The 26962-nt window shown below is 44.3% G+C and overlaps 1 protein-coding gene across 3 annotated transcripts in view; it reads right to left on the bottom strand.

Annotated features, from left to right (window-relative positions):
* Positions 1-348: 348 nt before the first annotated feature.
* Positions 349-26962, bottom strand: part of NUP188 (nucleoporin 188) — a 52314-nt gene continuing 25700 nt past the window's right edge. For 2 of the 3 annotated variants that reach the window (XM_083596248.1, XM_083596247.1), the window contains 26 exons: positions 26173-26287; positions 25550-25670; positions 25034-25100; positions 23950-24078; positions 22935-23068; positions 22328-22434; positions 21058-21264; positions 19715-19884; positions 19470-19539; positions 18939-19006; positions 17920-18115; positions 17510-17584; positions 16304-16389; positions 15244-15389; positions 14451-14632; positions 13623-13823; positions 12400-12492; positions 10794-10952; positions 9545-9682; positions 7544-7618; positions 5984-6193; positions 4701-4832; positions 3894-3967; positions 3416-3545; positions 913-2902; positions 349-801 (listed from right to left, as the gene is read on the bottom strand). In XM_083596248.1, the coding sequence (XP_083452374.1) occupies positions 2732-2902; positions 3416-3545; positions 3894-3967; positions 4701-4832; positions 5984-6193; positions 7544-7618; positions 9545-9682; positions 10794-10952; positions 12400-12492; positions 13623-13823; positions 14451-14632; positions 15244-15389; positions 16304-16389; positions 17510-17584; positions 17920-18115; positions 18939-19006; positions 19470-19539; positions 19715-19884; positions 21058-21264; positions 22328-22434; positions 22935-23068; positions 23950-24078; positions 25034-25100; positions 25550-25670; positions 26173-26287 (3256 nt within the window). In that variant the 3' untranslated portion in view covers positions 349-801; positions 913-2731. Of the gene's footprint in view, positions 802-912; positions 2903-3415; positions 3546-3893; positions 3968-4700; positions 4833-5983; positions 6194-7543; positions 7619-9544; positions 9683-10793; positions 10953-12399; positions 12493-13622; positions 13824-14450; positions 14633-15243; positions 15390-16303; positions 16390-17509; positions 17585-17919; positions 18134-18938; positions 19007-19469; positions 19540-19714; positions 19885-21057; positions 21265-22327; positions 22435-22934; positions 23069-23949; positions 24079-25033; positions 25101-25549; positions 25671-26172; positions 26288-26962 lie in introns of all 3 variants that reach the window. The other variant, XM_083596246.1, reaches the window with a different exon arrangement.

The raw sequence follows: 26962 nt of genomic DNA on the forward strand, positions 1-26962 counted from the left end.
TGTCTTATAGAGCGAAAAATACGGTCATTTATAAATAAATTAAAAAGGATTTTCACTTAATGCCTGCGTCAAATAACATAGGGATTAATACTCTTACCGCCACGTGAGCTTCAGAGAAGTTAGTGCTGAAAGGAGGGGCAGGGCAGGCAAAGAGTGGGATTTTTTTAAATGTTGGATCTCCTGAGGCACTTCTGCCCATCCCAGTCTCTTCACCTCAGTCTGGTTCCCAAAACTCTGTGGTGTTCTAGTCAATCCCTATCCCAATGACCAAACTATTGGAGAAATTTAAAAGGGGTTCCTAGACTGCAAGGTATCCCTCGCAGAAACCCGAAAGACAAGGATGCTGGCTCCAAGTGAATAGTCCTTTATTGAAATACAAATGCATATAGGGACAGCCTCAAAAATAAGGCTGCTACTGCCAAAAAACACATCCAAAGCAATGTTTCATACACACTTCCAGATTACACAAGTGATTTCTATTCACCAAAAAATCACAACACTCTTTGCAGTTGCAACCTAGTGTCATCATCCTGAACCAATCAAAATCATTTGGCTTCTCGGATCAGCCCTCACTGTATCATGTGATAACATATAATCATTTTCTTTATTAAGATTTTGCTGGTTTCCATCTTCATTAAATGTTTCCTGATACCCTCTTTCATCTACAAAACATTTCAAGATTGAGCACAACTGCCATACCTGGCTGATTTTCATGCGGTCACCAGATTCTAAGTGTTTCTTGTTTTCAGTTTTCTGGAACGAACATTCGCTATACAGTTACAGATAGGTAGCCGTGTTGGTCTGCCATAGTCAAAACAAAAAAAAATTTTTCCTTCCAGTAGCACCTTAAAGACCAACTAGGTTAGTTCTTGGTATGAGCTTTCGTGTGCATGCACACTTCTTCAGATATACAGTGGTACCTACAGGTTACAGACTCCGCTAACCCGGAAATAGTACCTCGGGTTAAGAACTTTGCTTCAGGATGAGAACAGAAATCGAGCGGCGGCAGCGGGAAGCCCATTAGCTAAAGTGGTATCTCAGGTTAAGAACAATTTCAGGTTAAGAACGGACCTCCAGAACAAATTAAGTTCTTAACCCGAGGTACCACTGTATATTGTACCTGAAAGCAACTCGTTCTGTACTGTAAAATGTAGGTGCAGCCTTTTTTCAGTTTAGCCATAGACTCAAAAGAAAATGGAATCATCAAAGCATGAGGTTTTTCTCCATCACAAATTCATAGAGGTGAGGGCTATTGAAAGCTATTAAACACGACACTGAGCTCTGCCTCCATGATTAGAGGAAGTAAATGCTTCTGAATATCAGTTGCTGGGAGCCATAAGAGGGAAGACTGCTTTTGTGTTCAAACTGTGCTAGTGGGCTGGCCACTGAGAACAGGATGTGGGACTAGATGGGTCTCCTTTTGGCTTGATCAGGACTCTTCTTATGTTCTTAAGTCCACAACAACTGAAGGGCACCAGCAGATGGAGGCTGGACTAAATAAAGCCTCTGTTTTCACTTGGGGCTGGTAGAAGGAAAACAAATGTCTCCTGACCACCCTTATTTAAAAAAAAATACAGCCCCCTTCTTCACTATAATCTGCCCAGTGCACAAGTGGGGTGTTCCTTAAGTGTTATACTTATACAGCATACAGCCATGGGTTTCCTTCACACATAATACTGAGCTACAAACCCAGCACAAAGTAACCATGGTTTGTTGTTACTACTCAAGCCACGGATTGTTTCAACCATGGTTTGGTGATGCGTCCAAACCCAATAGTCTAGTTTCAGCCACTCCATGCCAGATGCCCAACAAGTGCCAGGGTTGCAAGGCAAGTCAGCTGGAAAATGGAAGCATATCTCAGTGTTATGTGCGAATATGGCCACTACAAAGCCCTGCAGAAACCAGAACTACCTACTCTACTCATTTGTCATGTAAACTTAATGCATCAGCTCTCTGCCAGCTGTGACATTTAAGGATGCAGGGTATGTGGTGCTCTGTAGCAGGCTTAGCCCCCACACTGCTTGATGAATCTTCTGTTTTTACTATAAATTACTTTGCCCTGAAGGGTTGAATTAATAATAATAATAATAAACCAGCAGCCTGACACCAACTGGACTCGAGAAATTTAGAATTCCACAACCACTTAGAAATATGCTTTTTAATCAGTATAAACAGGAAATGGGTGGTACAAAAATGTGAGATAACAAAGCAATGGAGTTCTAACTTCAAAATTCATACTGAAACAGGAAGAGAAGGTGGTCACCTTTAAAAACGTCTTGCCTTTGCTTTCTGAATGGTCCAGTAAGTATAAAAAACAGCACTTGGAAGATGATCTCTAGGCTGAAATCAATCATTTGGCCTGTGCTTCACCAGAGAAGAGGCAACATTTAAATAATGCCCAATCCAGGGTAGTAGTGGGGGTAGGGAAGAGATTCCAAGCCACCTATTCCTCTCCATCCTCTTTCCATCTTCAAGTTGTGGAAGAGCTATGGAAAGTAACCAGTTCATCAATACTTATAAAGTCACGTCAGGTTTACCTGACACACAAGGCTCGTTTTGTATGAACGAGGCACTGTTTGCAGACCACTCCACATCCTCTAGACATTGTGCTCTTCTGGTGAAGGCATCTCACAGTTTCCTTTACCTGGCTGAGGCAAGGCAGGTGGCAGGGCTACATCCAAAAGCTGATGGAAGTGAACTCATATGGGATTTCAAAATGGCACCTGCGGTCTTATCTCTGCATGTGCCTAACGAAGGCCTGGACAAGCTGGAAGAGTGGCTCCTGCCCCTCGGGGCCTAGCTTTGAGGAAGATTTCCCTTGTGAAGAGGAGAGAATGCTCACAGAAGAAGAACTTGGGCCACCCCGGCGGAAGTAACGGGACAGGCTGGAAAGAAGCGTGCTCTGGAAATAAGACATAGGGAGAGTTAGAGTCCTTCCTTCATACGGTATCCGTCAGACTTTGTTTCAATCCAGGACACAACCCTACCTTCTACTTTCTTCTACTATTTCAAAGACTGACATTTACCTGGAGATCAGTTGGGACAGGTATACAGGGTTGTAGAACTTAACGTTTTATGCAAAGTGAAATTGGTAAACAGGACTAATGTATTAGCCATTAATTTCAGCAGATCTACTCTAGGTAGGACTAGCACGGGAGGCAACCCACATGGAATTTCAAAGATGCGCATTAATTCACTCTATGCATGGACATTAACAACCGTAGACACTGACACATTGGTACAGTTTTGGCTTTTTACATAATCATACAGTTGTAGGGTTGGAACAGACCACAAGAAACATGAGTCAGAAGCTAAAGAATCTCCAACAGCTGGCCATTCAAACCTCTGTTCAAACATATCCAATGTTATTTAATTTTAACTCTTGGGGTATAATACAAGCATATAAACTACTTACCAGCTCAGAGCTGAGCTCCTGTTTCATCCGCTGCTTGTCTCGTGGGTGGACTGCTGGATCCTTTAGGTACCGGAGAGCCTGAGAGATGAGCAGGTAGAAACAGTTTTCCATTGTAAACATCAGAAGTGACCTAGAGGAGGAGGGAAGAGGTAGTGTCAAGCCGGCTGACAAACAAAAGACCAGATGAAACTCAGTGGTAAGCCTGGGAGCTAGAGGTGCCGTTTCAACCCTAGGTAAACATGAGCACAGATTCTACACTCGGGACATTCTCACTGACTGGGCCTGTCCAACAGCAGCTGCAAAAGCTGTAGGTATCTCCTCTCGTGTCCCACTGGTTAACTGACAATTGCAAAAAGTTAAAACATGAACCTAGGATCTACAGAGCAAATCAAGCATAAAGTGTACAGTATTGCTGGGAGGGAGGAGAGCCACCCTGTTTCCTGTTCTATAGGGCAGTAAAAGGAACATAGGTACTTACTTGAGGGTCTTGTTCCCCTCCTGCTGGGTGGCCAGCTCTGCAGCCAAAGTGAAAGGCTCCTTCATCTTATCCAGCTTTGGGGAGAAGGGAAAAGCTGTGTTATCTTCAAAAGCCAGACATTCAGCCAGGCCCAGTGTATTCTGTAACCCCATGCAAGCACAGAATTCAGCACTGAATGCAGAATTCAGCTTTCATTTTTTTAGAGCACCCTTTAGGGAGCCTCTTCCCAATAAAGGAAATGTAGTTTTGATTCCTTTCTACAATGTCTAGACAAAATTGCTGATCGAACAGTGAATGGAGGAGCAGCTCTGGAAAATCCCTGCTGCCACAAAGCAAGGGACTATACTATCCCCCAAGGAAGGGATAACGTTGTTCTGATTTGCCTGGGCAGAGCCATGTGTCTCAGGATAGCCTCCTGGGAAAAGATGTAGCCTAAGGGACCTGTGCAAGGTCCCAGGTTCAATTCCCGCCAGCCATCTCAAAACATCCACTGAGACATCCCTTGACCACAATCTCTCACTCTCACTATCGGTCTCTGTGGCCGCAATGGGTCAGTGCATCTGGCTGTTAACCAGAAGGTTGGTGGTTTGAGCCCACCCAGGGACAGCTGTGGGCAGGATTCCTGCGCTGCAGGGGATTGGACTAGATGACCCCCTGGGGGTCTCTTCCAAATCTACAATTCTATGATTCACACACAACTTTTTTAAACTCCTTGCAATCAAGCACATCCCATCCCAGTTCCCTTTAGGGAAAAAAAACAGCTGTGGGCTCCTCCACAGGGTCAGCTTGGGCTCCCCTGATCCTTACTTCTCCCAGCATGTTCAGGGCCACGTTGACTGTGGCCAGGAGGGTCCCAAAGGAGGGGGGCACTTCAGAATCAAAAGCCGGAGTGGTGAAGCTCAGCATGAAAAGGATGTTGTACTCGGCGAGGTCCAGTGACTACAACAGAAGAAACAGAGTCAAAACCAAATGGAAGTCTAAATCAGTCTTCTCTTGAGGCAGTATAGCAGGTGTGATTGAACCTCTGTCCCTCCGGGTGTGGCTGAACTACAACTCCCACCATCCCTAGCCATGCTTGCTGAGGCTAACGGGAGTTTTAGTTCAGCAACAGTTGGAGAACTGCAGGCCAGACACAAAGACCAGCTAAATCTTTATTTCACCAATACCACCAGGAGTCACTTGATCTATTTATTGTTCCTTTTTTCCTTACAGACTTTTCTCCCAAAGGAGCCCAGGTTAGCAAACATGTCAATAATAAAAAAATGCAAATGAAACTTTTAAAAGGAGTTTTAAAAATTTCAGAAAAACAAACTATCACCTACTCTCACAGCTAATAATTTCAGGTTATAGTAATTTACCAGACGCCATGCCTTTCGGCCACCTAATGTCTGGTAAATCCCCCCTAATAGTTAATACGGAGGTAGAGACACACCTCCCTATGGAGGGCATTCCACACACAGGGAACCACTCTCAAGAAGGCCCTGTCACAGCTCAAAGCCAACTGGGCGATCTCCAGTGGCAGCACCACCAAAAGGGGCCCAATTGTAGGCCCTGAGATGGTTGATAATGAAGGCGCTCTTTAAGCCACTTGGGTCCCAAGCCATTATGCAGAAACTGGAGAGAAACATCCACTGGTCACATCTGAAGTCTCACTTATGACAGAGGCTTAGTTCTCATCCATGGGCATATGTTTGAATTTATAAGTGAGTGCCATGGGTGCCACACACACCCTAATCACTTCTCCTCTCCCCTTCCCCTTATTAGCAACCCCCACCCCAGAGAGAAATAAGGAACATCTAGACACTCCCTTCACTTTCCCAACGGATCTGGGTAAAAGATGGTCTAAGTGGCACTTATCTGCAACTATGGCACCATAGAGCTTGAAAGAGGAAATTGGAATTGGACAGAGTGTTGCTCTTCCAACTTCCTCCTTCAGCTTTACACACTTTTCAAGGGATATAAAAGGTAATCATTGCCAGCACCAAGAGGGCAGGGAATGGGTGCGCTTCCTGGGTGCCATGAGAAGTCCATGCCAGGGGCACCACTGCAGAATTCTGGACTCTTCCTCCTAAGAGCCTGGCTTATTATACCTGATCAAGAAGGATTTGGCAGACATCTGGAGTAAAGTGGCGCAGGGCAGCGAGGGACTTGCTGAGGATTTTAAGGAGGCTGTACTGCACAGCGCGCAGAGCCTTCTGCTCAGCAGCCTCCGTCTCCGGACTGGGAGGCTTGGCAGAGGTCTGTGGGGGGCGCTGGACATGAGGCAGGATGGTAGACGGGAGGGGCTCTCCATTCTTGGTCTGAAAAGAAGTCCAAGCAAGTGAAGGGAGGGACATGAGACAAGCGCGCCGACTACATACACATACACAGGCATACACACGCACACGCCAGGCAAACTATCACCGCTGCTGGGGAGGTTTTTGCAAAAGGAACCTTTGCTTTATTCAGATTCAGGTCAAGCTGGCAGCCTGTTGGAATCCTGGTATGTGTGCCCGCCCCCCTTTGAATTACTAGCCCCTCACACAAAGTATGAAAAGAACTGGAAGCACTGAAATTTCACTCATTTACTTCCATTTCATAAAATTTATATATTGTTCGATTGTAAAAAGGGGGGGGAGCACACCTCAATGCAGTTTATAAAAAAAGAATGAAATTATGAGTTTAAAAAAAGTTGAAAAACTACTATTTAAAGCTGTCTTCCACAATCTGGTGCACTCCAGGCTTTTTGCACCACACTTCCCATAATCCCTGGCTATTGACTATGCTGGCTGGAGTTTATGGGGTTTATTTTTTCTTCTTTTTTAATAAGGTTATTAAAACTTTATCATAATCCAATAAGATAAAATAAACTAATCTAAATTGAAATAAAAGCAAAGGAATAAAGAGAAAAGAAAATGCAGTGTCCTCTTTCAAAGGCAGCTTTCAACCCTAGTCTCTCACAAAAAGTGGTGGACCCTTCCAGCTCACACCTGAGAGATTTCCATTCGCCTCCCACCCTGGGAGATCTTCCCTTCTCTGCCTCTCACACAGGGTCCAACTCTATGATTCTATGACATCCGCTAGCAAGGCAAGTGGCCATGGTTTATGGGAAATGACCTCAGGGGCTAAATGAGGCAGCCTGCTGGGCTGTTTTTGCCCCTGTACCAAAGATTTCCTATTCCTGGAACTTACCTTCCACTTTCTGTAAAATTACTGCCCGCCCCGCAACACACACACATCAGTAACAATACAGTGGTACCTCGGGGTACAAACACCTCAGGTTACAAACACTTTGGGTTACAGACTCCACTAACCCGGAAGTAGTACCTCAGGTTAAGTACTTTGCCCGAGAAATCGCACACCGGCAGCGGGAGGCCCCATTAGCTAAAGTGGTGCTTCAGGTTAAGAACAGTTTCAGGTTAAGAACGGACCTCCGGAACAAATTAAGTTTGTAACCAGAGGTACCACTGTAGTAGTACCACTGTAGTAATAGGCAAGTTATGGAACAACAATGGTTGCCCACATGTGGTCATTCAAGAGTAATTCAAATTATTTCCAGGTCCAGATCAGAACACTGGTCTCTTGTTCAATCCTGGGAGTCTCCACTTGCAGTCTGAAGCGGCACAGGCTAAGGCTAGCTTCAGTGAGAACCAGCCACCTTGACCCCTTACCTGGATGTAGTGTTGCAGCATTTTCCGACTGTGCAGAAGTGAAGTGCAAGCCTGGCACAGGTAACACAGGTTCACCTGAAATGTTCAAGAAAATGTCTCTTATAACAAATCTCCTGATAAATGGAAAATAAAGCCAGTGTCCCATCAGGAGGATAGAGGATGAACCACCTCAAAGAGCCCAAGATATCTTGAAGGAGTCACCTCTTAACCTGTATTATTCATCTGGATGTAGAATATCTTCCCTTGCCAAAGCAGACCAAATTATAAAGGGGAAAATCACCTAAACTCCTGGGTGTAAACAGCCTTTAACCAGGATAGAAAACTGAGCAGAAACCCTTGTGCAGGGAAAGACACTGACATAGCAGGAAAGGCAGGAATAAACACCCTTCCATACCAATGATACCTCAACCGATTTAGGACCAAGGTAGGAAAAGTATAATGCTTTTTTATTTTATTTTTACTTTTAACAATAAGCAGAGAGCAACCATATTTGAGGACTTGAATGGTGCAGTCCTCGTGTGATACAACACAAAATGGAACTTCATTCTCAGTAAGCTATTAACAACCTTGCTCCTTTTGCCAGGAAAGGCTAAAAACCTCAGAAGCCAACAACCTTGGTTAAGATTGAACCACCAACATTTCTTCCTCAGAAAGTTCACCCTCCACCCCAACAGGTCTTCCCTACAGAGGACCACTGTCCACAGGCTAAAGCATTAGAAGGACCATCCGCCCCCTTAGCTGGCTCCATGATGACTGGAGAAGAGCCGCTAAAACAGGGAGAGAAGGAGACCTCACAGAACTGCTATTTGATGGAGCTCTGTGAGATCCTCTTTTATGCATCCTGGATGATGCCAGCTCTTTCCCTTGCAGGCTTCCTATGAATAGGAGCTCCCCCTTTTGTGTTTACTACGAGGAAGGGAGTTCTTTACCTCTTTGTGAATGCAAGAGTATACCAATGACAGTGGGGAGAACCCCAATCTGACAAAGGAAGTAGTATTGCTCACCCCACCTGCAGAATGGGTGGGTGAATGGGGAGCTCCTACCTCAAAGTGCTAAGCACAATCAGAGGAGGGGCCATTGGAGTTTCACCAAACCCCTCCTCGGCCACCATCTTGTCCAGAGGTGGCTAAATCAGCAGGCAAAGCCAAAATAGCCATGGCACACTGACTGTGCATTGCTGAGGACAGCACTCATGACACTCGGGGAAAGCAATATGGATTGTTTGTGGTGTCTGGGGACTTCCAAAAGAGCATGAGCAGAACTGGCTCGTTTGCTTGCAAAATCCCCAATCAAACCACTATGGGAAGCAAAAAGATACTATGCTCTAACAGGAGACTCCACCATGACAAGAGTGCCATGGGACCCAAGCCCCATTACAGGACTGAGAAAGAGGGGAGTCACTCACGCCAGCTCTTGGGACATTGCAGAATGTACACTACAAAAATATCCCCCCTGCTCAGGAACGTTCATCACCAGAAATATTATAAAGGCAGAAAACTTTACTGTAAACACAGGCAGAAAACAGATTCCTCCTTTTCCACAGAAGTTTGCTAGGAGCGATCACAATGCATTGCAGATAGAGCAAAATATTACTAAAAATCACCAAAAGAGAACAATAAAATGCACTTCAGGGTGAAGAAGTCTGGCAATTTAACAAGAACTACAACTTAAAAGTGATTTCTGCGCATCCTCTAAAGCCTTTCTTCTAGAAACCTCCTCCTTACAATCTGGGCCCAATAGCCATTTCTAAGTAGGGCTCTCTCATTAGAGAAATCAATTTGGCTTTAGGCTTTGGTTTCAGGCTTAAGGATAATGAACTTTGCTCGGATCAACAATAAGGTGAAATGGGATAAGGGTGAGGGTGACATTTGATGACTCATGCTGCTTTAACCACAAGGACAAAGTTGTGCAAAAGTGTTTAATCGTGTGTAAACACAGTAAAGCCAATATGCAAGCAGAATTTAATAGGACAAGGACATGCAGACAACTAGTTCTCCCTACCTGCACGTCTCTTAGAAGCTGGGGCAGGTGGAAGTGCCACTCCTTCAGGAAGTTAGAGAGCTGAAGAATGAACCCAACCGTATGATCTGCTTCTTCAAGGCAGGCCAAATTCTGTACAGTCCGGACTGCAGTCAGGCACTGGAAAAGGGGGTGGGGGGAAAAGACCTTAAAGAGCAGTGCAGACTCTGATATTCAGTGTGCCACAGCTACAGGAATACTGGAGCATCCCTACCGTCTCTCATCAATCTAACAAGACATCCTAACCATCTCCCACCTCACTTTCTTTCTGAATAGGGAAAAGCTGGTCAAGACATCTGTTCTGCATGTCAGTGTGGCAGCACCTAATAACAGACAGGCACCTTCTCTATTGTCATTCTGGAACCTCCTAAGATGCCCATCTTTCAACAAGACTTCTAGATGGAGATCTTTATTGAAGTTGGCACGTGGATTGCATCTGAACTGATCTTTGGTACATGCTGTTGTGATTTTAAACTCTCGGTGTGTATCGTACACACTCACACAATTTTTATATATGCAGCATTAAAAATCCTTTTCATATATTGTTTTAAATATGTTCTTATTACAGTATACTGTAAATAGCATCAGGATGGCCCATGGGAAGTGATTCAAAAATGAAGTGATGGTGACTTCTGGTGTAGGATGACGCTGTGAGGCAAGGCTCTCAGCTCTTTCCTGATAAAAATGCTTTCAAACTTCTGAATCATCGGACTGTATGGACAAAGACTTTGATTATCAGCTGAAGAATGATTCTCATTACATATTATTTTGCTTTTAATGACCTGCTGTGATGACAACTTGGACTAAATGATCAACACTGGACTTTATTCTAACTGTGCCACTATCTGCTGGGCCAGGGGAATTGGCAGAGGAGGATCCTCATACTAATTTGTTGAAAGAGACAAGTCTTAAAGCTGATCCAACAAGATCAGAGCTTAAAAATGACTTAAAACAGATGGTGTAAATGGGCATTATTTAATTTTATGTGCTAAAATAGAAGAGTTTAATAGCCATGGTTAATGTTTATGGGCCTAATTCAGATTCCAAATCTTTTTGACACCTAAATGAGTGTACTTATGATGAAGTGGTGATAGATTTTAATGAAATATTGGATGCTAAGCTTGATAGAAATACACCTGTATGGAAAAAAAACACAATCATTAGTGAGGGAAACAATTAAGACACATATGGAAGAGTTTACTTTAATGACAAACACACTTTCCCAACAAACCTGAAGGATCCTCTCTTGATGGACGCCCACAAAGTCCAAGGCTTCAGTCAGGAAGTTGTACCGCAACGTCTTCAGAAGGCGCTCCATCAAGGAGATGGAAAGGCGATAGACTCCTGGCCAGGAAGGGGCATCCAGAGATTTCCGCAACGAAGCCTGCACCTGCATCACACGAGGACCACACCATTCAAATACACAAATCATTGCTATGCAGATGTTTCTGAGAAGGGGCCAGTTGCTTTCTGATAGAATTGGGTTTCTCCAGGGATGTCAACATGGATAGACCCTGTTTACAGCTGGATATTCCACCTTCCCCCTCCCAATTTCTCTCCTCTATCCTTATGGTAAAATTTAGATTGAAAGCTCCTCAGGTCAGAGACTAGTGCTCTTAAGACTAAAAAATGCTCAAGCCCATGTATCTCAGCCTGATCACTGAGATCATCCAGAGGAGTGCTGTTAGTTGTCTCTCATGTTACAGACGCCTAACTGGCCTCCACTAGGCATTTATTGTGGTCAGTCCCCTGCTGCAGAATGCTCTTCCAGGAGAGACTCAGCAGGCACCTTGCTTTTGACTTTCTCTTGAAAGCCCTTTCTATGAAGACAAGCCTACACAACTGCTTGCATTTTCTGATCAGTCATTTTAATAGTGACAATATGATTTATTAGACTTCTCAAGTTGTTTGTTACTGGAATGTCTCCAAGCAACGTACAACACATTTAAAACAATATAAAAACATTATACCGCATAAAACTGCAAATAACCCCCTAACGACCAAAGGAAGCTTTGACAGAACACTAGTAACAAAGCAACATCTTATAAGTCTGTCAAAAGTGGGGAGGGGGGGAGAGGAGTCTTTATGTGTCACCAAAAAGATGTCAGTGAAGGAGCCAGGCAGGTCTTATTGGGAAGAGATAGGGAGCCACAATGGAAGAGGCCTTTCCCCTTGTCACTACCCTCTAAACCTCCCTGATAACCCCCACCTCCCTTTATGTTGTTTTATGTTTTACTGTATAAAACAACTGCTGTACAACACACTATATTATGTAAATTGGTGGTATGAAGTAATGATCGCTGGGTGTGGAGCCCACTTCCACCCGCAGACAAGCCACAGCTGTCTGAACATCATGCCCTCTAGCTAACCTTTTGCTCTCTTAGAAGTCTGCCGTGCCCTGTCTGTGACCTTTTGTCTCTTTAGATTAAACACTGTGCAAGGGGAAACTGACGCAGTGGAAACAGGTGCCAAAATAACTTTGTACCACCCCTCGATCTCAGGATTGGAAGATGTGTAAAGGTCACAGTCCAAAATGTATCTGACTGGTTTTGCATATTGTGCTAATAAAAAGAGCCTCGGCAGAGCTAGCTGGCAGCTTGCTTATGCACAGCTCACCTGATGACCAACACCTGATCTTTGCCCTTCACTTCAGAGGTATGTATATTAAAAACACCTTTATAAAGTGCCACATACACCAATGGAATTACATAAGTAACAGCAGCAGATAATTATAATGATATACTTAAGGTAACCCCTTGCTTCACCATGACAGCAAAGCAAAGTTCTGACAAAGTGGGTCACCCACACTGGAAAAGGAAGGAAGAGGAGTCACTCACCTGACCAGCTCCATCACTGCTCAAATGGTACACGCTCAAAAGAGGCAAGCAAATGCTTTGCATTACACCAGCTCCAGCCACAGCTGCTGCCCCCTGCAAGAGAAGATCCCTGCTGGATGAGGCCAAAGGGGGTCCATCTAGCCCAGCATCCTGTTCTCACAGTGGCAAACCCATAAGCAGGACCCGAGCACAATAGCATTTCCCACCTAACCTGGCAGATTCCAGCAACTGATGATCAGAAGTATTGCTGCCTCCGTGAAGGGAAGGCATAGGCATCATGGCTAGTAGCCATTGATTGCCCTCTCCTTCTCCATTAATTTGTATAAGGAGTTGGGGTCAATAGCTCTTGAGAAGTGGTATCGCCTGCCTCTCTCTCCAGGTGGTGGAGCTAAGCTGAAGCCGCCACAGAGCTCTCTGACAAGACCCTCAGATTTCTACTGATGTTTACAATGGAAAACATTCTACCTGCTCATCTCTCAGGCTCTCCAGTATCTGGATCCAACAGCCCACCCACAAGACAAGCAGAGGATGAAACAATGAGCTCAGCTCTGAGCTGGTACGCAGCTTAGGGGGGTTGTATTAAACTCCAATAATGAAAATTAAATATCACTGGAGAAGTTCGAACAGAGGTTGAATAGCTAGTGTTAGGGATTCTTTAGCTGTGACTCCTGCATTGCAGAGGGTTTAACCCTTGGGGTTCCTTCCTACAACAGTATGATTCTGTATATTTCTTTCATGCTGGCAAGCTCACCTGATACAAATCCCCACTGTGTCAATCTTCCCTGAAATCTAACCATGTGACTGTGTTATGCGCACATTCTCCTCCACATGTCATTTGACTTTGCCACTTTGAGTCATTCTTCCCAATACTTTAAACTATGCAACATGTTTGCTGACTCAGAGAATCCTCAGACTCTCCATGCTTAGAGGCAGCATGCCACTGAATATTATATGCTGGGGGCGAACGGCAAAACCAGACCAACACCTTCCGCAGCAGGAGTGACAGAACCTGTTGCTTGGGCCACAACTCCCATCATCTCATGACTATTAGCTATGACGGCTGAGGGGAGTTGGAGCCCAGCAACAGCTGAGGGGGCACATGTTCCCTGTATGTTCCCCCATACAGCCACAAGCAGTTGGGGGAAACGGGACTCAGCCATATAGCTCAAGACTACCTAGCTAAAACTGTGTGGAAGGAACATAAAGCTTTTGCCTCTTCTCACCTGCTGGGTCCTGGCCAAGGTCAACAGCAGGTGCAACGAGGCTTCTGTGAAGTGCAGGTTCTGCTTCACTCTTAAGCTTATCTCCAAGGTGGTGAAGAGAGTTGGGAGCAGTGGGATCTTCCGGGTAACTTGCAGCCAATAATCCCCATCCTCATCCACTTCACAGAGCTCCTTCGCCAGGTGAAGCCCCAGCACACACACCTGCTGGGAGGAGGTAGAGCAGGGGGCGAAGAGCACATGGGCACCCAGGTGGGGAAGGAAGGATACTGTCAGAAAACAAGCCACTTAGGATAACTGCTACTAGCAAACAGTTGTTTTTAAGTTTGTGATTGTTTTATATGGTGTTTTAATTGTATACATATTAGTGCACATCACATATACATACTGCACATCATATACATATTAATGCAGTGTTAAATACTTTTATGAAAAAAATATTTTTTAAAAGGATTTACGTCTTTTACACAACAGTGTGGCATGCAGTAGTTAGCATCAGGCTAGACCTGGGAGGCCAAGAGTTGAATCCAATCAAATTTTAATCATAGCAGGGCCACTCTGCCATGCAATTATGTATTCACTGTCAAGTTCAGCTTGGCTCCAAACAACTTTGGTTTAAGTCACTGTCTTCTTGCTATGCAGGTCAGCTGAATCAAGTGGTCCACTCTGAATGAAGGCAGGAAATGAACTGAGGCCTCAAGGGAGAAAGGATTAACAACTTTATTTGAAGTTTCAGGATTTCCTGCCTTCGAGCAATACAGGGGCAGCTAAGCCCCACTTGGAGATGCCACCCCCCACCAGTCTTTCCCCAAGACTAATGAAGCCACTTGCCCCATCTCGCTGGTCTTTCTGCTTATGCCGGGAGGCATCGTCTGTTTCCATGCTGTCTTTGTCATCTGTTGAGTCCCCAGAAGTCAGGCAATGCCGAGTCTGGTCAAAAAGGGCAATGAATTCCTCCTGGAGTGTTTCACACACGCTCAACACCAGCTGCGAATACTCAGGAACTTCACTCACTATAACACACATGCACACAGCAATATGATATGGAGCACGAGGAAAAGCATATAGAGCAGCCTAGTGTTGGACAAAAGCCTTACTTTGAGGTGGGGAAATCACTCCCAGGGGATGAATGTGGCCCTCAGGACTCTCCCTAGACCATACCCCCTCACCAGCTCTGCTCTGTTCCTTCCTCAAGTGCATTTGCCTAGCTGGAATCTGCCCCTCAACTGTGGTAATGTGGGCTGGCACTGCGTCCAAAGCTATTGTCCCATGGTTTGTTCCCAAACCACTTCGGGAATGCTTGGGTTCAGAAACCACATTCTTTCCCATGCAAACACTGGAACCTTCAAAGGGCACCAGATTTTCCACCTGCCTTACCCTACACTCCTACTTGGGACCCTTACAAGGAGGAACTGCTGGCTAAATAAGTTGTATTGCATGTGAATTTTGCATCCGTGTATTGTTCTGTGCGATTTGCCCAGGGGGTGGGAAAGCGGGCTCTTTTGGGAGAGAAGCGGCATATATACAAACAACAACATAACACAACACAAGCATCTCTGCTCAAGGCATTACGCTAAGCAGCAAGAGTGATGTCCGCAGAAGTTGTCCATAGAAAGCTCCCCACCTTTCATCTGCTTCATTTGCAGGACTGTGATGAGAGCAGAGAACACTTTGGCCTTTGTCTTTTCCATCATCTGCTGGTCTGCCTGCAGCACTCCATCCAGAATCTTCGTCAAGGAATTTATGATTTTATCCACAGAGCCCAACTCGCTGACAACAGGGATTGGGGCGGGGGGGGGGGGGGAGCGAAATGGAAGAAAGGATATTAAGATGCATAAAATTATACACATGTCAGCATGTCATCTGCTCTGCATGATTCACAACCTCACTGGGTGAGTTTGCTTTAGAAGAGAGCAACGATCCTCAGCATAGCGCATCCAGCACCTGCCTGCTCTTGATCATCTGCCAGCAGCAGACCACGGAGGGCACGGTAAAACCACTTCACTTTCCAGTTTCCCCCATCAACGAACAATTCCGTCTTAAACAGTGGTTCGCTATAGTTCACACCTGTTTTTGTGCTGGCCACCTTCAAAACTGGATTAGGACTTTTAGAGACCATAAAGCACAGAAAGAAGTTTATGGTGCCCCTTAATGGAGAGTAAGTCCCCTGAATAAAATAGGGCTGAGTAGACAGGGTTGGGATCGCATATTACATTTCCACTGCCTTCAGAGATTTTAATAATTATTTGATTGATTGAAATAATAATAAAAATAATAAATATACTGCTTGACTGCAGTAAAACCTCTAAGCAGTTTACAAGAAATGCTAAATTATCAATAAAAAATACCAAATAAGGAAATAAAAACGTAAGATTATTTTATAAGAGCAGTAAAAAACCTGAAATTAAAGCACATCTGGTTAGGCTTGTTTTGAAAAGAGTACAGTGAAGGTGCCTTCCTGGGGTCAATAGGAAGGGAGTTCAAAAGTGTAGGTACTGCCACACTAAAAGATCGAATTCTTACAATTATCGATCGATTTCTTAACAGTAATTCTCCAGAGTACCAGCAAGTAGTCCTTCTTAACCCGCCACCTGGAAATGCTTGGAATTAAACCTAGGCCCTCCTGAATGAGAAGAATGTGTTCTGCCACTAAGCTACTGCATCCTTTCCCCCAAGAGACCTACCTCTTCCACTGTCTCAGCAGGATTAAGAGGAGGGTGCACAGCATGGATCCCAGCTGTAGACAACACACCGAAGTGGGAACCAGCAACTGCAGAAATACGTATTTATTTGGACTGAGTAACAAGATTTTAACATCGCCTCCCTAAACAACATTTCCAAAGGAGAAAGCAACATGAATAGACAACCATCAAGCCTTAAAATAAAACCACAAAATAAAAATGTGATACAAGCCAATAAACCGACAGCACAGGGGGAGGAGGGAAGAAAAAAAGCATGTTTGATTCTATTTCCAAAAACAGAAAGGGAAATGTTTTAAGTGGCTTCAGGACAGAGGGGGAGCCAGGTGGGCATTTCAAAGGAGTGTGATCCAAGATCCAGACTGCTACATAAATGGTCCTAAGTTTTGTGGGCACCTTTAAGTTGGGAGGACAACTGTTCGTGCATCCTGCAATGCTCACCAGGACAAACTTTTGTCATTGATCATGCTCCAGTGAAATGGAGAAACACAGGCTACGTACGCACCATAAATTTGAAGTGTGTTTCATCCACATGGCTCCCCCTGTGAAAGAACCCTGGGAACTATAGTTTCTCCCTTACAGATACATACTGTTTTTATACATTCTTCTTCACTTAAAGCAGCTAAACAAACTCTATGACTTCAAGCTATAGAAGACCAAGGATGCTATTCAACTAAGTATTACTCAGAGTAGACCTGTTAGAAGGATCATGTTCAATAACTGAAATAGGCCTACTCAAAGCAAGATCTAGTTCAATGGTACCCTTAGAACCCATCACTGCCTGCCAATCTGCTACCAAGGGTCATGTTTAAGGTGTTAATACTAACATTTAAGTGCCTATACAGTTTGCTTTATCCCTTATACACCTAGCAGACTGCCGCAGTCTGCAAGAGTCTCTCCTACAAGTTCTAAAGATGTGAGAAGCCCACTCTGCAGTAACTCATAGTGTGACACTTTTCCACTTTCCAAAACCAACTGGAGGCATTTTTCTGTTCCCACGTGCTTTCCTAGCTGTATAAATGGGTCTTCACCACAAGTACCCATTTGTTAGGGCTTTAGTCTTGTTTTAAAATGCACTTGCTGCTTTGGTGGTTTTAACTATTTTATCTTACGCATAAATTGCCTTGAGACAGTGGTTCAGAAGGCAATTAATAAATTGATGATAAAAGCAGCGATGTTAACAACACTCACCAAAGCCTCAGTCCCACTCAGGACCTCCAGGAACAGCTGCTGGACTTCGGAGTCAGTCAAGTGCATGATGTCGGCCTGAGAGGATCAAAGTCCATCATTAAAAATTTGTAACAGAATCATTCCCTGCCCCCATTTCTTCTTTGCAAACAACATCAACAAGTTCCTTTATATGCAAGTTGCATGTTTGTTGAGAAATCAGCAGCTGCAGTACTAGGTAACTGTAAAATCTGAGATTACTAGAGCAGAATCTGTTGCAACTTCCTTCTTTCTCTCAAGTAATAGCTGTTTTGTTTTTGACAAATCTGTTAACTGGCTCAACTAACTTATGTGGGATGCAATGTGATTCAATCCCACCTCCCATTCTATACTGTAACATTTTATGGACAGGCAAAGAGACAAAACCTCCTTACGTGACTGGAAGAAACAATCAGCATCATCCGCCATGCGGAGATCAGCATCTGATACTCTGACATAGAGGTGCAGCCGCTGTCCTCCGTCTCTGCCATGTGGAACGCGAGGGACTGCACGTAGCCTGACCAGTAAGCAAAGCGCTTCTCCGTGGAAAACTTCTTCAGCGTGTCTTTCAGCGACTGGTCCAAAGAACCCCTATGGGCAAATGAGAAACTGAGAGCCGTGATACTTGCTCTTGGTTACTCTTGGTTTTGAGAAAGTAGAAGTGTGTCCCTTCCTGCTAAAGCAGCTTTGACCTCAAATGCTTTGGACTACAATTCCCATCAGCCCCAACATCATAGAGCCGAGCTGGATGGGGCTGAAGGGAGATGCAATCCAAAACAATTGGACAGCACCAGACTGGAATAGGTCACCTTGATGAATTTGCATCAAAGCTACAGCAGATATATCAGATAATGAAAAACAAGGTATACAAAAATAAACATGTGCTATTCTACAGGAAGCTGTAAGTAAACGGTGGGGAACCTATGGCCCATGGGCCAAACACAGCTCACCAAACTGTTCCTTTGGTGGAGCAAGGATTTCTCCCAACTGCCCATCCTCTGATGGGTGGTCAGAGCAAGCCTTGTTCAAGGAGAGGAGCAGTTTCCATTCAATTTCTTTGCAAGCCGCCCTGCCTTGCTCCTTTCAACCTTGAATTTTGGAGGTGGAAAGGAGCAACATGGAGCAGCACAGGACTGGCAACGCCACTTGGGAACACTTGGGAACGTCAACTGTGCTGGCGGTAACATGCTCTATAACAGATTGTGCTGTCTATTGTGCAACATATGCTTATACAATTCTCTTGCACAACATTCTGCTGATGCAAAACGTTTTTCACCAGTAGAACTAGTGTGCACTACTAAGTGATTTCAACTTAGTGCTGCACTGGATACAACCCATAATTTCCTATTACATCTGTACTGAGCTGGCAGAGGCAGGTCACCGGCTTTTACGATATGCTCTGAATGATACTTACTTAACTACATAGTAGATCTCCAGGCAAATGATTTTCATGATCAAGGCACAGGTGTCCAAGATGCTGAGCTACAGAGAGGGAAAGGGAGTTATGTGAAATGCATGTTTTATGTATCCTATGTGTTTTATTACACATTTTATTATGCTGTTATTAACTTTGTTTGCTTGCTAAAATCTGTTTGCTTGTTCTCTTTTCTTCATTTCTATATTCTGTATTTGGTTGACCAATAAATTTTGATTTGTTTTGCTTTGATTTGAGAACTATCAGGCTGGTGGCTCATACAGAAACAAAAGGACAGAAACCAAATTTACCTGGGAATATTTCATGCTTTCTGTCCCACCAAGCACACTGATGGGGTGGGGATGTTTCAACTTGGAAATCTATCAAATTTTACTTTACTCTTTTAAAATGTATCTATCCTGCATATCTTACCTAGGGGGAATAGCAATTAAAGGCTGTAACACCCAAAATATGGTAGCAGGAGACATGCAGGTCCACAAACTAGTGCTACTTACTATGGAAGCAACTCACCTCAGACGTTTCGGAAGGCGGAGGAAGGGTTCCAAAGAGTGGGTTAGTTAAATTTTCCCAAAACTTTGGCCTACAAAAATTGCAGAAAAACAGACAAAATCAGGCATTGTTCACATTTTTTTGCCAACTTCAAAACATTCCTAAGGATAGAAGGATAACTCTGTTTGTGTTGGTGATTAAAGTGCTCTACTTTGTGCCTGCTCCCGGACGGGTTGCAACATGAGACGAGAAAATTTATCACTTACTTGGTGCGGAGGACTAACATAGCACTATCCCGGCGGTCCTGCCAGAGGGCATGTAGGAAGGCAATGGCAGCTCGCTGGAGAAGCGGGGGACACCAGTACCGCTCCTGCTGTTTGGTGTCTATCAGCTCCAGAACTACGTGAAGGCAGCTCCACTCTCCTAAGTTGAATTCCTATACCAGAGAAAAACAAAATGCAAAAAGAGTGGCAGCGGGAAAGGAAAAAAACTTTTAAGGACATGCTTTAGTTCACAGAAGCTACAACAGCAGGGTGGCAGGAGTGTGGAGGTCTGTGTGGCGACCATATAATGTGGTCAAGTCACTGGGAGAGAAAAAAGAACGCTGAATTCTGCCCCTTCTGTGGCAGAGAGGAAACTTATAAGAGTCTGCTGGATCAGACCTATGACCCGCCATCTGGCCCAACATCCTCTTCTCACAGTGGCCAACCAGATGGTCATTATGGGAAACCTGTAAGATCCTCCTGTGCTTTCCAACAACTGATATTCAGAAGCATAGCTGCCTCAGAATGTGGAGGCAGAGCATAGCCATCATGGCTAGAAGCCATTGACGGCCCTATCCTCCTCTATGAATTTGTCTAATCCAAAGCCATTTAGGTTGGTGACCATCACTGCCTTCTGTGGGAGCGAGCTCCATTGTTAACTGTGTGCTGCGTGAAGAACTCCAGCTTCAATGGAAGGCTACACATTCCAGTGTTACGAGAAAGGAAGGAAAACCTCTCTCTATCCACTTTCTCTGTCACATGTCTATAAGCTTACAATGTCGCCTCTAAACTAAAAAGTCCCAAACACTGCAACCTTTCTCACCTTGTGCCTAAACCTAGGCACGAACTAGTAGCCAGCGACTGTGCAAGTTTTTGTAAAGGTTTTGTGTGTGGGTGTTCTATCGAGTGCTGAGTGAAACCAGATCTCCTTTGTGGAAAGCCTAGGATTGTGGCTGCTGCGGTGAGTGAAGAAAGATTATGTCAGAGAGATTATGGCAGCTGGCTTCAGGGCTGATGCTGACCTGCAACTTCTGATCTTTGAATTATCACAATACTCTTTGAACTATTGTGAGTTTGCACACTGAACTGTATGGAGGTTCTAATTTTTAATGCTCTTCTATTCTCTCGAGCTTCTTTGAACTCAATGCTGTGAATGGGAAAGCAGCATGCAAATATTAAAGCAGATCAAAATATGTGGGCTGAATCACTCAAGCAAAAGGGAGGTGGCTAAGGTGACGATTCTAGGTCACAAAAATGAAAAATTATTGTGTGCTCTCTCTCACGCACACACACACACGCGCGCGCGCGCACACACACACACACACACACACACACACAGAGTCTACCTTTGATCCATCAGTCCCATCATTTACTTCCAGGTTGAGGAACAGCTCAATGAGGCCAGGCTGCGTTTCCACAGCAACGGTGAGGAACTCGAGAATCATGACTTTGATGCGCATGTCCTCGATTTTGCTCTGCAGGCGTGTCAGGAAGGCATCACGGATGGCAGCAGCATCATTCCCAAGGCAGGCATAGACAGACATTGGAGCAACCTAAAATAAATGAAATAAAACTCTACTAAATAACCAAAATTGTCAAAATCCAATCCAATTTTTAAAAAGTATTGCAATGCTTTTCAAAAATGCTTAGGCGTTCACTATTCTTTAGCTTGTTCAAGAGAGACTGACTTTGGATGCTATAACAGAATAGAGAGGAAGAAGGTCTCAGATTTGCCAAACCTAATCCATTGAAGCTTTATAACATGGTACTAGCCACAACAGCTATGCTCGGCCACCACAGCCGGAGGCAGCAATGCTTCTGAATACCCATTGTTGGAAACCACGGGAGGGGAGAGTGTTGCTCTTGTGCTTGGTTCCTGTTTGAGGGCTTCGCATGGAGGCATCTAGTTGGCCACTGTGAGAGCAGGATGATAGATAAAAGGGGTTACTGGCCTGATTCAGCAGGACTCTTTCTGTGTATTAAGCAGTGGTGACCCCTTCAGGACTTTTCAGAAATTCTGAGAAATCCTGCTTACTGTAGGGGGTGGGCATAAGAACATAAGAGCCTGGCTGCTAGATCAGGCCAACCAGATGCCCCAATGAGAAGCTTGCAATCAGGACCTGATCACAACAGCAACACACTCCCTTCCTGTGGTTCCCAGCAACTAGAGTTCAGAAGCATTGCTGCCTCCAACAGTGGAGTTAGTGACTACAGTAGTACCTCAGGTTAAGTACTTAATTCATTCCGGAGGTCCGTACTTAACCTGAAACTGTTCTTAACCTGAAGCACCACTTTAGCTAATGGGGCCTCCCGCTGCTGCCGCGCCGCCGGAGCACAATTTCTGTTCTCATCCTGAAGCAAAGTTCTTAACCCAAAGCACGATTTCTGGGTTAGCGGAGTCTGTAACCTGAAGTCTATGTAACCTGAAGTCTATGTAACCTGAGGTACCACTGTACTGATTTCCCCCAACCACACAGGAGGTCCTATTTTTAAGGATGGGGAAATGAAGTTGCTTTAAATGACCTTGTAAGGATTGCGATTAACAAATATAATGAATCATCTTCATGGGAAAACCACAAAAGCCCTTTAATGGGTAGAAAACAGTAAAAGACCTACTGTGGCAAGCCGCTTCAGAAGCTGGATGGCGAGGCGTGGCAAGGCAGGGTCGTGTTTGTGGTAGATATATTTGGCCAAGATAGCAATCAGGTTGTTCCTGTGGGCACCTGTCAGGAGCAGAGTTTTTAAAAAATCACAAAGAAGATTCATGCATCTCTGAGGAAAATATTTCCTTACGAAGGAAGTGTAGGAAAAAAGCAACTTCCTTCAACAACCCACATCCCTTTCTCAAAATGCAAATTTTGAAAACCACACACAGGTTGTAGGTACCTATTTGGATGGCACATATTAATTAATATGTTTAAATTAAGATGGATGTACTGATAGTCACTGGATTTTTTTTCTTAAAAGGTGCTGTTTTTAAAACAAAAATGCGAAGAAAAATACAGTAGATTAGAAATTGTAATTGGTAAATGTTAAAAATTCAAGGGCTATAACAATAGTTAATGTGAGCTGATGAGGTGGTTTTCTTTTTCTTTTCCCTCCCCCCCCTCTCTCTGGTAAACATGTAATTAAAAGGAAACAAGAAAACTACACACAGGTTGTCTAGGCATAAAACTGGTGTGCCACATTCCTGGCTACAGAACATATAAAAGGAGGTACCTACCATGCTGTGTAAGGGAATGTTCCAGAGGAGACACCACATTGGACGGCGGCTTCAACCGGATAACGTTATTGGTGACAGAGAACGCCAGTTTCACTGTCTGGATGAGCAGCTGGCCCTGGCCATGAGACTCATCACTGCATTGTCAGTGAGAATTGCATTAGAACCCATCATTTCCACAGCATTTTTTCAGAGCAATCTGATCACATTAGAGGGTAATGGCTAACCTCAAATCAATGCACGAAACTCAAGCACACCTCTGCATTAGGGGCCACATAACTACCGCCCCGCCTTTTAGGGTTGTAAGATCACAGTGCAAGTAGACACACACAACTAGCAGAGTTCCCATCGGGGCCTTTGTTCAAGACCTACACCACCCCATGCATCCTTGGGTTCCTGGTGCCTAACTAAGGTGGTAAGAGTCTGCTAGATCAGACCTATGGCCTATCTAACTCAGCACTCTGTTCACACAGAATGCCTCTTTGGAAGCCATGAGCAGGATCCAAGGGCAACAGCGACTTTCTTCACTTGTGATTTCCACCAACCAGTATTCAGACGCAAACAACCTCTGACAGGGGAGAAAGAGAACATAAGAGGAGTCCTGCTGGATCAGGCCAGTGGCCCATTTACTCCAGCATTCTGTTCTCACAGTGGCCACCCAGAGGTCTCAATCGGAAGCTTGCAAGCAGAACCTGAGCACAACAGCAACACACTCCCCATTTGTGATTCCCAGCAACTGGTATACCCTGCCTCCAACAGGGTACCTATTCACCTAGGATTTTGGTGGTTTATTTACTGTACTGTTTTTAACTTCTACTTCACCATGTTTACTTCCGTTGGCTTACTAGCTGCTGGAATTATTGAACCACTGAATTTTTTCGTATTGTTTTATTTGCTACAATGCAACGTGTCAATATTTTATCTGCTATTCCTTACACATGTCAATATTTTATCTGCTATTCCTTACAAAAGAATGCTCCTGGGGAGCTGAGAGGGGGGAAGGTGACAAAGTACTCACCTGCTAGACTGTGTGGCCATCACCATATCAATGGTGTCCACACCAATGCCCATGATGTTTATGACGGCCTGTCCTGCTTCCGTGTTGGCCAGGCTGAAGATGCAGAGGGACTGCAGGCTAGGGGCCCCGCTGGAAAAAGGCAAGAACACGGATCTCAACTCAATGTGAAAGTCCTCGCAGTTAACCCCCAATACAACCAGTGCTATAAAAAAAAAGCAAACAGAGAGCTGGCGTCTCCATAGCCATGAGTAATAGCAGTTCAACTCTTACGCAGGGTTGTCGTGTCCTGGTCTCCTTTGGGAGGAAGGGTGGGGGTATAAATTTAAAAACTTGTCCCATTCTGAGGGATAGGGCAGTAGCTCAGTGGTAGAGCATCCACTTGGCATGCAAAAGGTCCCAGGTTCAATCCCTGGTATCTCCAGGTAGGCCTGGAGAGCTACTGCAGGTCAATGTAGATAGTATTGAATTAGATGAACCAACTCAGTACAAGGTAGTTTCCTATGTTTCATGTGTTCCACTTTCATTGTAAGTTAAAGATAATTTATTATAAAAATGATAAGGAGCAACAACTCTCATTCTGAAAATGAAGTGTGCATGGGGCTGTGAATTATTATTATTATTATTATTATTATTAGGGTAGGGGAAACAAAATCTGTAGGGGACAACACATGCTTTGCATACAGAAGGTCCCAGCCAACAGCCAACATGGGGCCCTCCAGATGTTGCTGGACTACAAATACCACCATCCCTGATCACTGGCCATGCTGGCTGGCGCTGATGGGAGCTGGAGCCTAAGAACAGCTGGAGAACACCACACTGGCTTCTCTGGAGTTAGCAAATGATGGGAAAGACCCCTCTCTCCACCACAGACACTGGAAGGTTGCTGCCAGTCAGAGTAGACAGCATTGGGATAGAAGGAACAAGTAGTCTGACCTGACAGAAAGGAAGCTTCCTATGACAAAAAAATCATAGGAACAAAACACACAAACAAAATACAGAGTTGGAAGGGACCCCAAGGGTCATCTCAACTAAAGCATCCATGGCAGATGGCCATATAACCCCTGCTTAAAAACCTTAAATTTACCTGCTCTGAGTTTCTATCTCAGGGGACAGATTTAGGATAGCATGAATCAGCTGCAGGATAAGGCAACCTGAAAAACCAAGAGGGAGAGGGAAACCATCGTCAGGACAGGGGTGGGGAGTGGACTTAAACTGCCAGTTCTGCCCCACCTCTCTTCTGCGTCCGAAACAACCTGCACGCCAGATTGCGCATCAGTTGGCTGTGCTTAAAATAGTCCCCACCCGTATCCCGACGCCAACCCTTCACATTTTTTGTTATTGTAAGGTCCAAGGTAACTTGTTCTGAATGGTTCTTATACTTGTTGGCTCTATGTCTTTCAGTTTCTCTCTATAAAAATGCAAGTCCTTTGTGTGCTGTGCTTTTAGATGGCAAGATTGAGGGCAGGTACTGTGTTGTTTCAATCAATTGCAATCCTGGGAGCCTTTATGGATGAAAATGCTATAAGGTCACAAATGCTATAAGTTTGGGGTGGGGGGAATACCCCAAATCCTTAGCTCCATCCACCCACAGAATGCTTACCAATTCTCTCTCTCACTCCATGGGAGTTGTAGCGCCATTTGTGGTAGTTGGGGAGCATCTCCTTCAGGACAAACACGATGCACGGCACCAGACCTTGGCTTTGGGTGTTGCCAAGCTGCCCCTAAAGAAAAGCAGTCAAGAATCCCAACACCAAAATCAAAGGAACGAAGAGACCACAAGCTTTCTTTGTTATTACCCTATTCCAAACCCTGTTTCTGTATTTCTTAAGTTACTGCAACGATCTGTGCGATTGTGTTTTTTATTATATATATATATATATATATATATATATATATATATATATATATATTCTCCTTTTTAGATAAGATGCTTTGGATGCTTTGCAGAAAAACAGGATAAATGTAAAGAATCTAAAGTCAATTAGGAAATCCCCCCAAAAATAAAAAAGCAGAAAAGCCTGAACATTCCTTGCTGATTTTTTATTTATTCAAAAGCATTCAGAAACAGCTTGCAAATTTTTGTTACAAACACTAAGGAGTATACAATATAAAATAAAACAAAACAAGAACAACTTTAAACCAATAAAACACCAGTCTAAAAAACTAATAAATGTTCCCCACTGCATGATGCAGGAAGTATTCCTTCTCCCCAAAAGCACTTACCCGTATGAGTGTCATGACTAAATTCAGGAAGGAGGTCGTCACACCATATTCGCCCTGTGGCTGCTCAATACTCATCAGCAGACTGCCATAGCCTCCAGCATTCATTCCTTCTGCACTGTGAGAGAAGAGGGCAAACACAACAACAGGGAGAGAAAGTGAGGGAAGTGTGAGACTGTGCACTCCAATCCATGACTGAGGAAACTGCAAGAGTGTGCAATTGTCGACGACACGCAAGAATATAGGAAGCTGCCTTATACCAAGATGGAGAGGATACTCTTGGTAGCAAAGCACCTTCCTTTGTATGGTGAAGGGTAAAAGTAGGCAAAACTTCCTAAAACCCTGAAGGGTCACTGCCAGTCAGGAACATAGGAAACTGCACTCGACAGAATGAGACCGCTGATCCATCTAGGTCAGCATTATCAACACTGACTGGCAGTAGCTCTCTTGAGGTTTCAGGCAGGGTCTCTCCCCCAGCCTTACCTGGCGATGTCAGGGATCCAATTAGGGAGCAGAAAGAAAGTAACATATATTTCAATGACTTGAATGTTTATTAGTATACATTCAAACACTGTCAAACCATAAATCGTATTTGGTAATAAACCACATTACCAACCACAGTCAATAAAATTATGCCTCTTGGCCATATCTGTTTCCATTGGACTAGATGACTCTTGGGTCCCTTCCATTCTATGATTCTACTACTGTTCCACTGGCTTTATGTTGTGTTTTTGTTAAATTGCTATATGTTTATTGTTATAATGCTACAATTTATTATGCTGTACATTGCTTA

Source organism: Podarcis filfolensis (assembly GCF_964270895.1).
Source record: "Podarcis filfolensis genome assembly, chromosome: Z".
Lineage (NCBI taxonomy): Eukaryota > Metazoa > Chordata > Lepidosauria > Squamata > Lacertidae > Podarcis > Podarcis filfolensis.